Source organism: Agelaius tricolor, unplaced genomic scaffold (assembly GCF_023055355.1).
Source record: "Agelaius tricolor isolate 1412-34295 unplaced genomic scaffold, bAgeTri1.0.p SCAF_4, whole genome shotgun sequence".
Classification (NCBI taxonomy): Eukaryota; Metazoa; Chordata; class Aves; order Passeriformes; family Icteridae; genus Agelaius; species Agelaius tricolor.
The window spans coordinates 14207245-14220638 of NW_027269264.1; the positions used below are offsets into that span (position 1 = coordinate 14207245).

Consider the following 13394-nt stretch of genomic DNA (forward strand, 5'->3'; position numbering starts at 1 on the left):
GTGCATGGTTGACCAGCAGAAAACTGAGGTGCCTTTACAAGAGAATTTGAAAGCTTCCTTGGAATCCAAGTGACAGTAAATATAAACATTTGAAAGAAGGAACACTTCTGTTTCAACAGAGTGACTTTTTTTGATTCCTGTTGTTTAAGCAGAACTCTAGGGTCCGACACAATTTTTTCTCTAGGATTTACACAATTTGTTAGGTTACGTTTGTCTTATGTAGATAAGACAAGGTATTTTTTCTATTAAAAATATGTATTTGATTATTTATTGGTAAATGGAGCTCAGAAGCGGTATTATCTTTCCATGTACCACTATGCTTGCATAACCAGTTGTCCTGGTTCAGAGCAAATTCAGGAGAGAACCCCCAGAGGGGCTCCTCTAGAAAAGCAGATTCAATCAGCCCCTCCCCCAACTGGTTTGGGAGAAAATACCTCCTTGGAGAAAAGTGGAAAAAAACTGTTTATTAAACAATAAAACCTAAACAATATTAAGCAATAAAACCCCTTGCTGCTCCAAAAGAGATGACAAACTGAGAAAGTCTCTTCCCCGGGTTGCAGTTCAGCTCACTCAGTCTCTGATCAGTCCCTCAGGCTCTGGAAATGCCGCAGCCCAGGCCTGGCCCGGTGGGCCACAGGAGCAGCTGCCAGTGCTCCTCTGGGTGTTCAGTCCAGAGCAGGTTTGAACAGCTCCAAGAAAGAGGGAAAAAACCCCACAGTCCAGGGAACTTCTCTGCCTCAGCTAGCTAAACTAACTAAAACAAAGGAGAGCTCTGTCCCACTGTCTGTCCCTTTGCAGACAACAGTCAGGAGTAGGAATGTGGAGGAGTGAGTGCAGTGTCTGAAAACAAAAACTGCTGCTTCTTCTCTCCCCCCTGATCACTCACTGGAACATGTCTTAAAGGTGCAAAACTTATTATTCAGCATAAACAGAACAAGACAATTGGGGATAAAAGCATCATATAGTCAACCCAGGATAGCAGTATAAAACCCAACCAACTCTGCTAGAATCTTATTCACTACTTATGGACATCATTTTCAAGAATGAGAAGGCCATAGGTTGACCATATCCCTAAAAAGGTTTTGTCAGAGGAATCCTACCTATTCTTACCACTAGGAAGTCTATATGGCTAAATCTAAGCTCTTGCCTCAGCCCACAAGTGACTGAGATCACATCCCAAAATACACTGTCCCTGTGGACACTCTTCATCAATCTTACCTTGTGATGATTTATTGCTGAAATTTATGCTAGTGTCTATAAAGAATACTCTGCTTTATTCCAAGTGTCCTCTGAATTTTGTGAAAGATACAGGAAAAATTCTGTTCCCTCTTCACTGATGATGTTTATTTAAAGGATTGTATTTCACTGTTCATCTTTCTGAGCTTTCTTGACTCATAGTGGCAAATACATTACTTTATCCTGAAGTCCTTGAACACCCTGACTATTCAGTACTCCATATTTAGTACAGGTTCAATTAGGAACAACTTGTAGGGGTAGAAACACACTTTTTGCTTTGTACTGGAGTTTCAAATATAGTAAAAAACCCCAAACATGTAAAAAAAAAAGAATGAAAAAAAAAGAACCCTCCAGGTTAACCAATCTCCAAAAGTTTGAAGTCCATGTCTGTTTTGAATGTTCATTTGAGAAAACACAAAAATGTTTTCTCTTCTGCTGAGAAAGCAGCAAAACCACTACAAAATTACACAGCTTTGTATATCAATTCCACTCCCTATGAGTTGTTCTGAATGTCAAGACTGCATTGAAGTAAAGAATTTCAAGTGTTAAAAAAAAATTCCACTATTGTTTAATCACAGTTAACACCTTTTAATGTTTAGTGTCAGAAAGACAGCATATTAAGGAATAAACACCAGCACTTGTTTGTTCCCTCTATGATCATTTCCAATAAAATATTTCATATCAGACAAACACTCCATAAGAACACAGTTTACAATAACCATTTGCTGAAAACAGGGTAGATGCATTTTTCTGATGTAGGTATACACCTTCTCCAGGATCCTCAAAGCATTTTTTCTGTCTGTGCAGGGAAGAATTCAGGGCTCCACTGAATATATCAGGTGTACTGAAAGTTTCTGGGGTAAGAATACTCCAGTGCAAAAGACATCTCAATGCAATAGAATCCAATACTTATACAAGGGGATATTTTACCTCTATTAGCATCTGAAAAAACCAAACTATGCACTTACAAGGACCAAAAGAAACACATTAAAAAATCAGACAAATGCTTTAAGTTATCTATTTTAATTACAAAATTACACTTGGTGTTAGTTGCATAAAACAGCATAGGCTGACAGTGTTACACAGCTGCTCCCACACATGGCGACACCTGCAGTGCCTACTTGCACTAATCAGGTTACTCTATATCCCCTATAGTTAAGTTACCTGCAGTCACTACTGCAGCAAACTCATGAGACAGTGTAAGGAACTACAAGTGGGTAAGCCACAACATGAGACATGGTTTTAGTGCTTCACAGACTTGTAGAGTAACTTATGTTGGAAAAAACCTCTAAGATCAAGGCCAACCATTAACTGAGCACTGTCAATGTAATAGATATACATTTATGTATTTTTAGTTAGGAACTAAAACCTCTACCTGGTACATTTTAATAATTAAGCCTTAATACATTTCTTGACTGCAGCTAGAGCCATCAACAGTAGCAGCAGCAACTGAGGACTATACAGCAGTCTGCACTCCTCTCCCCTTGCAATACTTACAAATGGACTTGTTGATGACCCTACTTAGTACAGCTTTAGAACAGCTTGAAAGCTCAACACTGTTTTCTTCCATCTTCAGTTACTGCTCTTTATCCGTCAGTGTACTGCTCTGTTCAGTGCCTGAACTGTGCTTGCTCTTAAGGGACCTTCCAATGTATCTCCAGTACTCTTTTCGGATGGTGTCTTTTTCTTTAGCCAGAATTTCACACAACTATGAAAGAAAAACGAAAGACTGGAGTATTAAACTGAAAAGCTTACAATCCTTAATTATAAAATGCATACAACCTGTATTACAGATAGTGTTAGAAATATGTTCCTCTGCAACATTTCTTTTATTCATGGGATTTGTAACTGTTTAATGGCATCAAAATAAGGACAACCCCAGTTGGTAGCCAACCAATCTGACACTGCACAAAAATCCCTCCAGGCCCATTTCAGTTGTACTAGTTCCCTTTGGCTCATTCCCATGCCTACCACTCATCATCCATGCCAACCTAATGCACCTGGTAGTAGAGCACACGATACTTCCTGAGAACCTTGAACATCTTTTAGTCATCCAACAGGCTGTAAACCACCTAATTCCAAACACTGGAAGATCATCCTGGTCTTGAATCTTCAATACTCTTGACAGAATAACAGGAGATCTTTTATTTCTGGTTTTTTCTTCAGCAGACTGTCCCAAAAAGGTTCTCCCTCCAAGTCAGTAACCCTCTCTCATGCAACATTAAGAGCTGGTATACTCTTCGTATTTGGGTTTTTTATACTTCTATAAAAAGTTTTTTTATACTTCTACTTATATACTTCTTTTATACTTCTATATATTTGGGGTTTTTTTTAAATTTTGATGTGAATAAGCAGCACAGTAGAAATCAATACTACTTACAGGACAAGCTGTGTAAATTTTACACAGTCTGAACACTACAAATGTTCAGACTAAATTCCCTTTTATTATGCAGATGACATTGCCTTACTCAGTGAAATGGAGTTAAGAAATTAAGAGCTTTGATGTCTAAACAGAGAAGTCAAAATCAGTGAAATAGTATAAAGGAGCCAATTGCACTTGTTTACAATTGGTCCTGGAACACAACAATGGAAAAGTGCTGAGAAAGAACAATGTTGGAACACAAAGACTCCAGGCGGAACTGCAGATCTAATAACATTAAGTTCCAGTCAGTCTCACAGTGAACGGAAAATGTTCTCGTAAAAACTATGCTACAAACTGCAACAAAGAACAGCCAAGTATGAAACTCTGGGAGATACACAACATTGCCAGAAGTAATTTATGCTCTCTAGGAAGTGGTGCCTGACATTTCTTACTGATACCCCAGTGCCTGCTGTCCATAAGCTAATTCTGTCAACTTTCTTAGAAAAAGCTGAGAAGGGCCAAGGGAGTTCAACTGAGGTTGTTTGGACATGGATATTCTGAGAAAAATTCATTAATCTACAGAGAAGAGAGTGAGTTAATGGTATAAAGTAAACATTGAAAACTCCTCTATTATTCAAACATTTTCTTTCTTCTGCAGTACTATCAGAGACCTTCCTTCACCATCACATGAAGAAAACTTAAGAGTAATTTAATAACTGGCTAGTTATTATTTATATTTAAATTCATGAGATCCTTGTAATTGTCTGGCTTTTGTGTTAAACTCTTCATAGACTTCTCATGATTAACAACTAACCTGTTCTATTTATGAAAATCAATCTCATTTTGTCAAGCTATAAAACCAGACAGGAATAGGGAGCATCCCTGGGAAGAAAAACCAAGCTTTCAAAATGTACCTCCAATGCCTTGTTCAGTGTTTCTTCCTTGTTATCGCACTGGTTTTCTAGCATATCTTCATATATGTCCACAAGAAAGGCAATCAGATAGGGTGAACTGTGACTGGGCTGTAAATTCAACAGTTCTTCCAGCAGATTTGGATATTTAGAAAGACCACGATCCTGTAGAATCCTAGAAGAGAGGTTAATAGGCTTGACACATAATTATGGGAAATCTGGTGTGAATAATTGCACTTTTGTTATGATTCCGTTACTTGAAGATTAGGTTTGAAATCAGGCTGCAGATATAAGTAAGTTAGAAAGTAAGCAGCATGCATAACTAGTATAGCCTCATGTTGTAGTAAGCTGGTATAGTTTTTGTTCAACTGAACAGGAATTAGACTGAAAGCATGTTAGTTATTTCCTATCTATGCTTTTTAACACAGTGACATTACAGGTCAAGTTTTTAAAAGCATGAGAAGTACTTGTAGCCCTTCTGCAAGAACTATAGGGCCAGAAGCTTAGTGAAAAGTTACAGAGAAATTAAGTTAGAATATAAGAACCCTTTGTGACAGTATTTGCCTGCCTGCTTAAGCACACTACACTAGAACAAAAAGAAAAAAAATCTGTTTAATTAAGAAGTAGGTATCAGACACCTTCCACAGATTCTTTGTCTCATGGAGAAATACACCTCACCCTTTTAAGTAGTTCCAAGCACTCTCATTATGTGGCACTGCTGTGATCATCTCAAGAGTGTACCTGCAAGAAAAAGGTAATGGGTCATGAATGCAACCGATGACAATGCAGTTAGAAATTACCTGAATGTGCTCAGAAGCTTCTAAATGCATATCTCTAGCCTATACTTCACTCTTTTTGTAGATCATCTCACCTGGGTAGATGAAAAATCGCTCACAATATAATCATCAGGAGTCTCAAAGAAGCAGACACTATGTTTTAAGCATTCAATTTGCTGGAATTTGTACAATAATGATCAGTTCTCAAAATTATTAGCAAAACCACTGAGAAAACAACATAATACACTCTCCTGGTACGCTAAAGGAGTAACTTATATCTTGATGCTCATAAATGGCAAGGGGCTGACAATGGCCTGAGTAACTGAGCTCTGTTAATATAACTACAAGCTCTGTTAATATGACTATTTGCAGAACTTTTTTCCTCAGGCTGCACTCAAGCAAACCCACAGAAAGGCAGAGCTTGAGCTTTCAGCTCACACAGCCTTCTGCAGCATTGTGAAAGCAACAGTGAGGCAACTGCTATAAAAGCAAAGCAACAAAAGGCACCTCCAATACAGCCACAAAGCCACATTTCATCTACACAAAACAGATTTATCTTCTGGCTTTTCCCAGCATAATGAAGCATTCTGATGATTTTCAGAGGCTGCAGATAGAGGAGTATCTGATATATCAAGAGTACTAAAAAATACCCACAACTGTAACTGTTTTAAAACATTCTGCAGTCACTGTGACAAAGAACGAGTTTATAAACGAACCATAGTGGTATAAACCAGCAGTTCTATAGTGACATCTGGGAAATCTTAATCTTAGCCAGTCTGGTTCTTAAGACGGTACCCAATTATCTTGACAAGATCAGGAGAGGATGTCCAATCTAAACTCTGGAGATAAAAAGTTGAAGATATCAAAGTCTAAGTCATGGAAATGGTTCAGATTCACCGATCTACCAGAAGGTTATAAACTGGAAGAGAAGTAAAACTTCTAGAAGGTTGCAAAGACAACCATGGAAGACGGTGAGGGCTGGGATCCTCTATGAATAATGCACCAAAAGATTCAGAGATTCAGTCTTTCTTCTGAAAAATAACTCTATTAAAAATCAGAGTACCTTAATTGTTTCTTCACTTTTGACAAATATCTTCTCATAAACATCAACCCTAATCAGCAGTCTGAGATGTGAAAACCATAGGAAGAGGCTTCTCTTACTACCATGGGTAGTAAAATACGTCTAGAAGCCCAGCTTGTCTTCAGTTACAAACACGCAACCTAGAAACAGTGAGCACAAAACTCTTTTTCCTGGAAACTAGCCATCTCACAGAGGCAGTTCTCTTTGTTCCAACCACATACTCCTGAAAGGTTTATTTTTCCAGCTGCATCAAATTCCTCATAAAAGGCAGCTCCTCTTCCTACAAACCATGTCACTGTATTGGGTTTGCATGGCCTGTTTCTTTGGTAGCGGAGGGTGGCTACAGGGGTGGCTTCTCTGAGAAGCTGCTAGAAGCTTCTTCCATGTCTATCAGAGACAGTCCCTGGTGGCTCCAAGGATGGATGTGCCATTAGAAAGGCTGGGCCTATTAGAAATTATGGTAACGCCTCTGTGGTAACATATTTAAGAGAAAAAGCAAAGGTGGTTGCTGCAGACACAAAGGTCAGGGAAGAAGGAAGAGGGCGGGGGTGCTCCAGGCACCAGAGCTGAAGAGTGCCTCTTTCCAAACTTTCTAATGAACAGCACAGCAGTGTCACAGATCTTCTGTAGCTTGTCCTACAATAACTAGTTCACCATAAACCCCAAAGTTTTGTTTGCACAATAAACAGCAGGCCAGGAAAACCGATTCATGATAGCAGCTTGCTCAGGATAAGCAGAGCTTACTTCAGTCTGACACTTGATCTGCTAATCATGAATGTTAGTCCCAGAAGTGAATAAAAATCAGAAAACAAAGCCCACGGGGACTGTGAAAGTATTCCTTTGCTTTCATGTAATGGAGACTGTTTAATACGAGCCTGAAGAGCATTACTAACCGGACTTCTCTGTCTAGGACTGCTGGGTCATCATAGCCAGTGGTGTTGAAAATGACGAAGTGCCGTTGGTTCCAAACAGAGTTGTTTCTCACATCTTCTCTCAAAAGCTGGTCCACGTAGTCTAGTTCATTGTCCCATAATTTGAACTCCTACAGAAAGGGAAGGAAGAGAAAGTATCACAATCAAAAGTTTTTTTATTTTTTTAAATACATTCTTGTTCTTAAGTTGCCTGAACATCAGATAGAGCTTTTTTTGAAGAAATCAACAGAAAGTTAAAAAAAAGACTGCAGGTGAGCTAGGAACATGCTACACTACTCAGTGGTACACAGTGGTATTGGCTCATCATTAAATTCACACACACAACAGTACGTAGACAACAACCCAATTCTTTGAACTCATTTCCTAAAAGGAAAGTTTATAGCTAACCTCTGCCACATGTTTAAAATGCAAGTTATCTAAAGAATCAAGAGTTCTGTGGATACAATACCTGAATAACCCATTGTCTGTGTTGCCAGGCATGGTAATTTTTGGCATCTTGGTTAAGAATGTCAGCTATGAACTCAAGCTCTCGGGATGGATCCTGCAGCCACTCAACCAGCACCCGTCTGTGATGCCTAATGATGAGAAGAACAAAGTCTAAATTTTTTTGGTGAGTGTGTGTTCTATATAACAGCAGCTTATAGCAGGTGCACAACTTAGGGAAAAAAACCCCACTAGTTAAATACTTCAAATTAAGCATAGCAGAACATTTCACTTGGCTCTGAGAAATGCATGACACATATTTATATTATAGAAAATTCTAACCACACATACACCATGGCCAATCATCTCATTTTAGACAAGTAATATTCACCTGAAAAAACATAGTTTCACACTTATGGTCAAAGTCTTCAGCAGAGTAAAGTTTTCTACTACTGCATAATTTCTCTAGCAATAACAATACTGCTCTTTCGCCTATTCCTATTAATTTTGGAAAAAACCCAACAACAAGCAGGCAAACTCCAAAACACAATAAAAGAAAAGATACTAACTTATGTGTGTGTTCTCAGCTGCCTTTTCACAAGTCTTTTTTTTTTTTACCTGTCAGACTTATTTTGGCAGTCTAAAAATTGAAATTAACAACTGCTTAGCATATTACATGCTTAGGAAAAATATCTGAAAGGAGCTTTGACATGATGCAACTCCATTTAACTCTCCCACCACGACTGGACAATTTACAAAACAAGTATTATCTGCAAAAACATTAAGAACAGGAAAGAAAGCATGATTTTACCAGACTTGGTAGTTCTTTGGCTGATCTTCAATGATAGCTGTAATGTACTTAAGTTCCTCATGGAGATCCTTTCCCAAAGACTGCAGGAGGACTCTCCGGAAATGCCTGTATAAAAGTCAAGCATTTGAACATTGCAAAAGGACTTTCCTAAAATTCACAGAGAAGAACATGGAATCACCTTTGTTCACAGTTCTTGTAAATAATATTGAGATAAAAACAGTGCAAAAAGTTAAAACTAATGGAAAATCCTTAACCACATATCTAGTTCTGTTAAAGGGCTTTCAATTATGGAACAGCACAGAACTAGGATATGACTGGTTGCAACAGCACATGATCTAAGATTGTAACAATCATGTTCAAGTTAATCTGTACCCATGATAATTTTCTGTCACAGAAACTAAGACTTCTGTGCTTGAAACAATGCAAACCTTCTGATTTTATGGAAATTAGTGGAATGAAGATGTACAAGAGGTACTTGTTAGCTTGTGAGTAAAATGCCCTACTCTGAATATCAGAAATTCACTGTTTATTTATTACCTAACTTGACAGATCTTTTAAAATGCAAAAAGTATTAGTAGTTTATTATTAGTAGTAAATACATAAATTATTTGCCATCATGTTTTTATGCCTCTTCTCAAAGTCAACTGAGGGCATCTTCAGCATTTTGCCATGGACACATTATCAGGTAAGTAATCTAATTTTAAACAGCAACCTTTTTTAAATAGTCCTTTTTGTGGCTATCCCTGACCTTGACTGATAATATCCTTAGAGCCAAAAGAATGAAAACCACTGATTTAACATGAGGCATGGGAAATACTGAACATGGGCTTTTTTTGGAAGCTCACTGGAAAGGTACTCTACTCCTCTGTGTAAATTCAACTAGGCATGCCTTAATTCAATGAACAAAACATTAAAGACTTAAAAGGTAGGCAGTTGAATGACCACAGAAATAATAATACCAAGCTTACTACATACCATACTGTGTAGTTTGCAGCATTTAACTCAATGGCATCTGCTGTTAACTTGAAAGCTCTTTCACTTCTCTCATCCCGCTGCAGAACAGCCCGGAAGTAATCATAGACATCTCGGACTAAATAGAGAATAGCATCTTAGCCAATGGCCTGAACAGGGGGTAAGGTTAATAATCCTTTAAATTGCTTCCTGCTTTCTGTGCTCTTAATACACCTCTGTAAAACGAATCATACCTATCAATCCGAAAGCATTTTCCACTGAGACCTGTGCAGGATATTAGCACACCACAAAGCTGCACAAGTATGTTAGAAGCACACCATCAGAATAATAGCCAAAACAATCATAAAAGATCTGTGCTGCTTACTCTCACTACTTCACCAGCTGCAAGAACTTCATGTTTTGCTTCCATTTGTGGGCTGGAAATGCCTTGTGACATGAACCATACTGTCTGCTGTATTACCTCTTAAGCCATAGGATTCTAAAGGAGAACCCTGACTATTAACATCTCAGGTGAAGATTCAGCTTCAAAGATGCTTGGTGAAAACACCACACACAAGCACCGTAACACAATGAATTAATTTCTTCACAGTATCACTCTAGAAAATGTTATCCAAAACATGAAGTCTTGTTTCAACAATGGTTAAGGGCAGAATATATTTAAGACTTACATTTTTCACTGTAGATGATCTGAACAACAGGATTCGGCCCATCATTTTGTGGAACAGGTTCAATATCAGCCCATTCCTTCCTGTCCCTGTAAATAGATATTTTTGTGTTTTCAATGTTTCTAAAAAGCACAAAATGCTACTCAAACCATGACACGCACGAACACATGTCCAGTAACACATCCTTGCTCTGAACAGTCCCTACTATTTTAGCTACATTATTGTCTGTAACACAGACCAGCATATAAATACATAAAGGTGTCCCCAACATAAGAAGGACATGGATGTGTGGGAGCAGAGCACGGCCACGATGTTGAAAAGAGGACTGGACCACCCTTAAAAACAAACGGAAAAAGTTGGGGCTGTGCAGCCTAGAGAAGAGAATGCCATGTGAAGTCCTCAGAGCAGCCTTCCAGTATCTAAACGGGACCTACAGGGAAGCTGGAGAGGGATTTTCCGTCAGAAACTGTCATGATGGGACAAGGAGTAATGGGTACAAACTAAGAGAGGGAAAATTTAGGTTAGACATTGGGAAGAAATTCTTTGACTGTAGAGGTGGTGAGACACTGGACCAGGCTGCCCAGAGAAGCTGCGTATGCACCAGCTCTAGCAGTGTTCAAAGCCATGTTGGATAAAGCCTTGAGCAACTCGATCTAGAGAAAGGTGTCCCTGCCCCTCCCAGAAGCTCCTCACTCCTCCGGCCCCAGCTCCGCCACTCCGCGCCTCCCGTGCCGTGCCGTGCCTTGCCCGCCCGGCCCGGCCCGGCCCCATGCCGCCGCAGCCGTACCTGTACAGCACGTATCCCGCATCTTCCCCATCCTCCTCCTCCTCCAGCAGCTGCCCGAAGCCGCCCTCCGGCTCGCTACTGCTGCCACCCTCCACGTCCCCCTCCGGCTGCAGCTCCACCGCTCCCGCCGCCCTCCCATCCGCCGCCATCGCTCCGCTGCCGCTTCCGGGACCCGGCTGCACCACAAAGGCGGGGACGGAGCGACGGCGCGGCTCGACAGCGCCGCCCCTGGGGCGGAGGGCGCGTGTGCCGCGTCCCGGGAAGGTGCCTGCCGGCTTTCCCTCACTCCGCCAGGGAAGCGCTCGCGGGGCTTTCTCACGGAGGCTTCACTCCGGGGAGGGAAAACAACGCCTGGCGCCATCTTAGCCTCAGTCGATCTGACAGGACAAGGCAGAGGAGTTTGGCCACTGCAAAAAAGTGAAATTGGAGAAGGTTTTGAAACGGCCGCCTTTAACGAGTGGGAGAAATTGGAGAAGGCAGCAGACACAGCAGGAGCTGGGTGTGTTTAGCCGGGAGAAAAGGAGGCTCAGGGGTGACCTTGTCACTCTTCAAAGTACCTGACAGAGACTGTAGCCGCATGGGAATCGGCCTCTGCTCACAGGCAGTGACAGGACACAGTCTCATACTGCACCAGGAGAGGTTCAGGGTGGACATCAGGAGGAATTCTTTCCCAGAAAAGGTGATTAGACATTGATATGGACCAGCCAGGGTAGACTGGGCCATGGTCTAGCTGACAGGATGGATGATCTCAGAGGTCTTTTACAGCCTAAATGATTCTGTGATCCCCTGATGTGCTGTTGTCAGCAGGCCAAAGTAGCTGAGGACAGTCATTAGGGAGAGCAGCTGATGTTTGTAATCTGGGGCATTTTGAGATGCATTAGCATGGAGAGAATTAAAGAAAGGCGGAGCATGTGCAGTAGCAAGGGCTGTGCATACATCTGCATCTGTATGGCATTCTCAGGGAGGTGGAAAATCATTCCATATGTGGTGGAAATGGTTAAAGTCTTTAATTTTGAGCTGCTGTGTGTTTCATGTGTTTTACAGTGATTTTATGAAAAGAAGAATGGTGCCACAGTGACAATGAGGGAGTATAAATGCACAGCTGCAAATTGAGACACAAGATCCAGGACAAGGAAGAATCAGGCCCACAGGTGGTTCTTGTGTCAATGAGCACCTTTGTCTCCTTTGGGAAGTCACTTGAACTCTGTGTTTTCCTTGTCTCCCTGCCTTTTCTTCTGCCCTGTTTTATTCTGAGGACTTCATTTGTTCCTGCCAGGATGTTCATACAGCGACTCTTTGGAGTGCATAGTGTGTTTGCTGCTTCTGAGTGTTGCAGTAATATAGACTATACTAATTAAGGATATTACCATTGGAATTACTATTGTAGTTGAGGATAAAAACCAGAGAAATTTACTTAAAGGCTACTTTGAATAACAGGGCTATGAATACAACAGAGAGGGAATGGGCATATCTAGAGATAGAGAGGATACCCAGCAAGACCTAAGAGAAAGAAAAATGTTCTAAAGTGCAGAATAATAAAAAAAGAGAGGAAGAACAAACACAGGCGTAGAAAGAAACAAAGTGTATTAAAAACAGATCAGAGGAAGTGTGTACATATGAATGAGGGAAACCTCAAATGCAGTAAATCCTTTTGTAAGAGACGGAGCAGAAAGAAAAGCTGTTGTTCCTGACCCATGGAAAGACAAGTTGCATTGCACATTTATTAGATACCAACAGCTCTCCATGGATAGAGGGCACCATGAAACTCAGATCTTTAAGAAATCTGGTTTATTAGCTCTGCTATTTGAGCAACATTTGTGGTTTTTTGGTCATTTTTGTCCAGAATTCCTATGTGATGATTTGGCCCTGCCATTGCATATGCTGGTATCATCTTTACCAGCTATTTAACATGGATTACCGACAAACCAAATCCTGCAATAAGAGCTTATTTCCTCAGAGTGGCATAACAGGATAAGAAACAAAAGTGAGTCTCTCTGATGCGAGCCACTGGATTGAGCTGGTCCAAGAACAGCTTGTGTATGGCATGGGACGGATGGCAGATCATACAGCTATCGCTCAGGACTCAGTTCTGTATTTTCAGTCTGAAGATGTGGGTTATTGTGTATGTAGACTGCTTCAAAAGGTTTGAGGGACAGTAACTAAGAAAAGTCATGCCTGTTGATGGAAGCTGAGGCATTTTACAATTAAGTTTTGTCTTTGTGAGAGCAGTTAGGAGTCCACCAGCTGAGGAAGTGTGAAAGCCAGGTATATAACTAAGTTTAAAATTACAGACTAGATCAAAATGCAGTGGGATCACAGGAAGTCCTTCCATAAAACATACCAGGTCTCTGATCCATTTCCAACTACTCAATTTAATTTACTGAACTACGCACTTATTGTGCCACACAGTCCTCGCAGACTTCTGCTTTCACGTGAAT

General features: G+C 40.5%; 1 protein-coding gene across 1 annotated transcript; it reads right to left on the bottom strand.

The window, feature by feature from the left end:
- Window positions 1–1800: 1800 nt before the first annotated feature.
- On the bottom strand, window positions 1801–11120 carry FNTA (farnesyltransferase, CAAX box, subunit alpha). The gene is made up of 9 exons (XM_071424684.1): window positions 10957–11120; window positions 10173–10258; window positions 9508–9622; window positions 8533–8637; window positions 7747–7873; window positions 7260–7408; window positions 5188–5250; window positions 4513–4684; window positions 1801–2944 (listed from the first exon to the last, which is right to left on the bottom strand). Exons 1-9 carry the CDS (start codon window positions 11103–11105, stop codon window positions 2813–2815), a joined length of 1098 nt encoding a protein of 365 aa, XP_071280785.1. The 5' UTR covers window positions 11106–11120; the 3' UTR covers window positions 1801–2812.
- Window positions 11121–13394: the final 2274 nt, after the last annotated feature.

Bases quoted from the DNA above. Each gene is read 5' to 3' on its own strand.
- FNTA (XM_071424684.1), bottom strand. From the start codon at position 11,105: ATGGCGGCGGATGGGAGGGCGGCGGGAGCGGTGGAGCTGCAGCCGGAG. The intron at 9,623-10,172 runs GTAAGTCTTAAA...TTCTCTATTTAG, and splicing joins GATCATCTACAGTGAAAAAT to TCCGAGATGTCTATGATTAC. The intron at 5,251-7,259 runs GTTAGTAATGCT...TTTTTCTTGCAG, and splicing joins GTCCTAGACAGAGAAGTCCG to GTACACTCTTGAGATGATCA.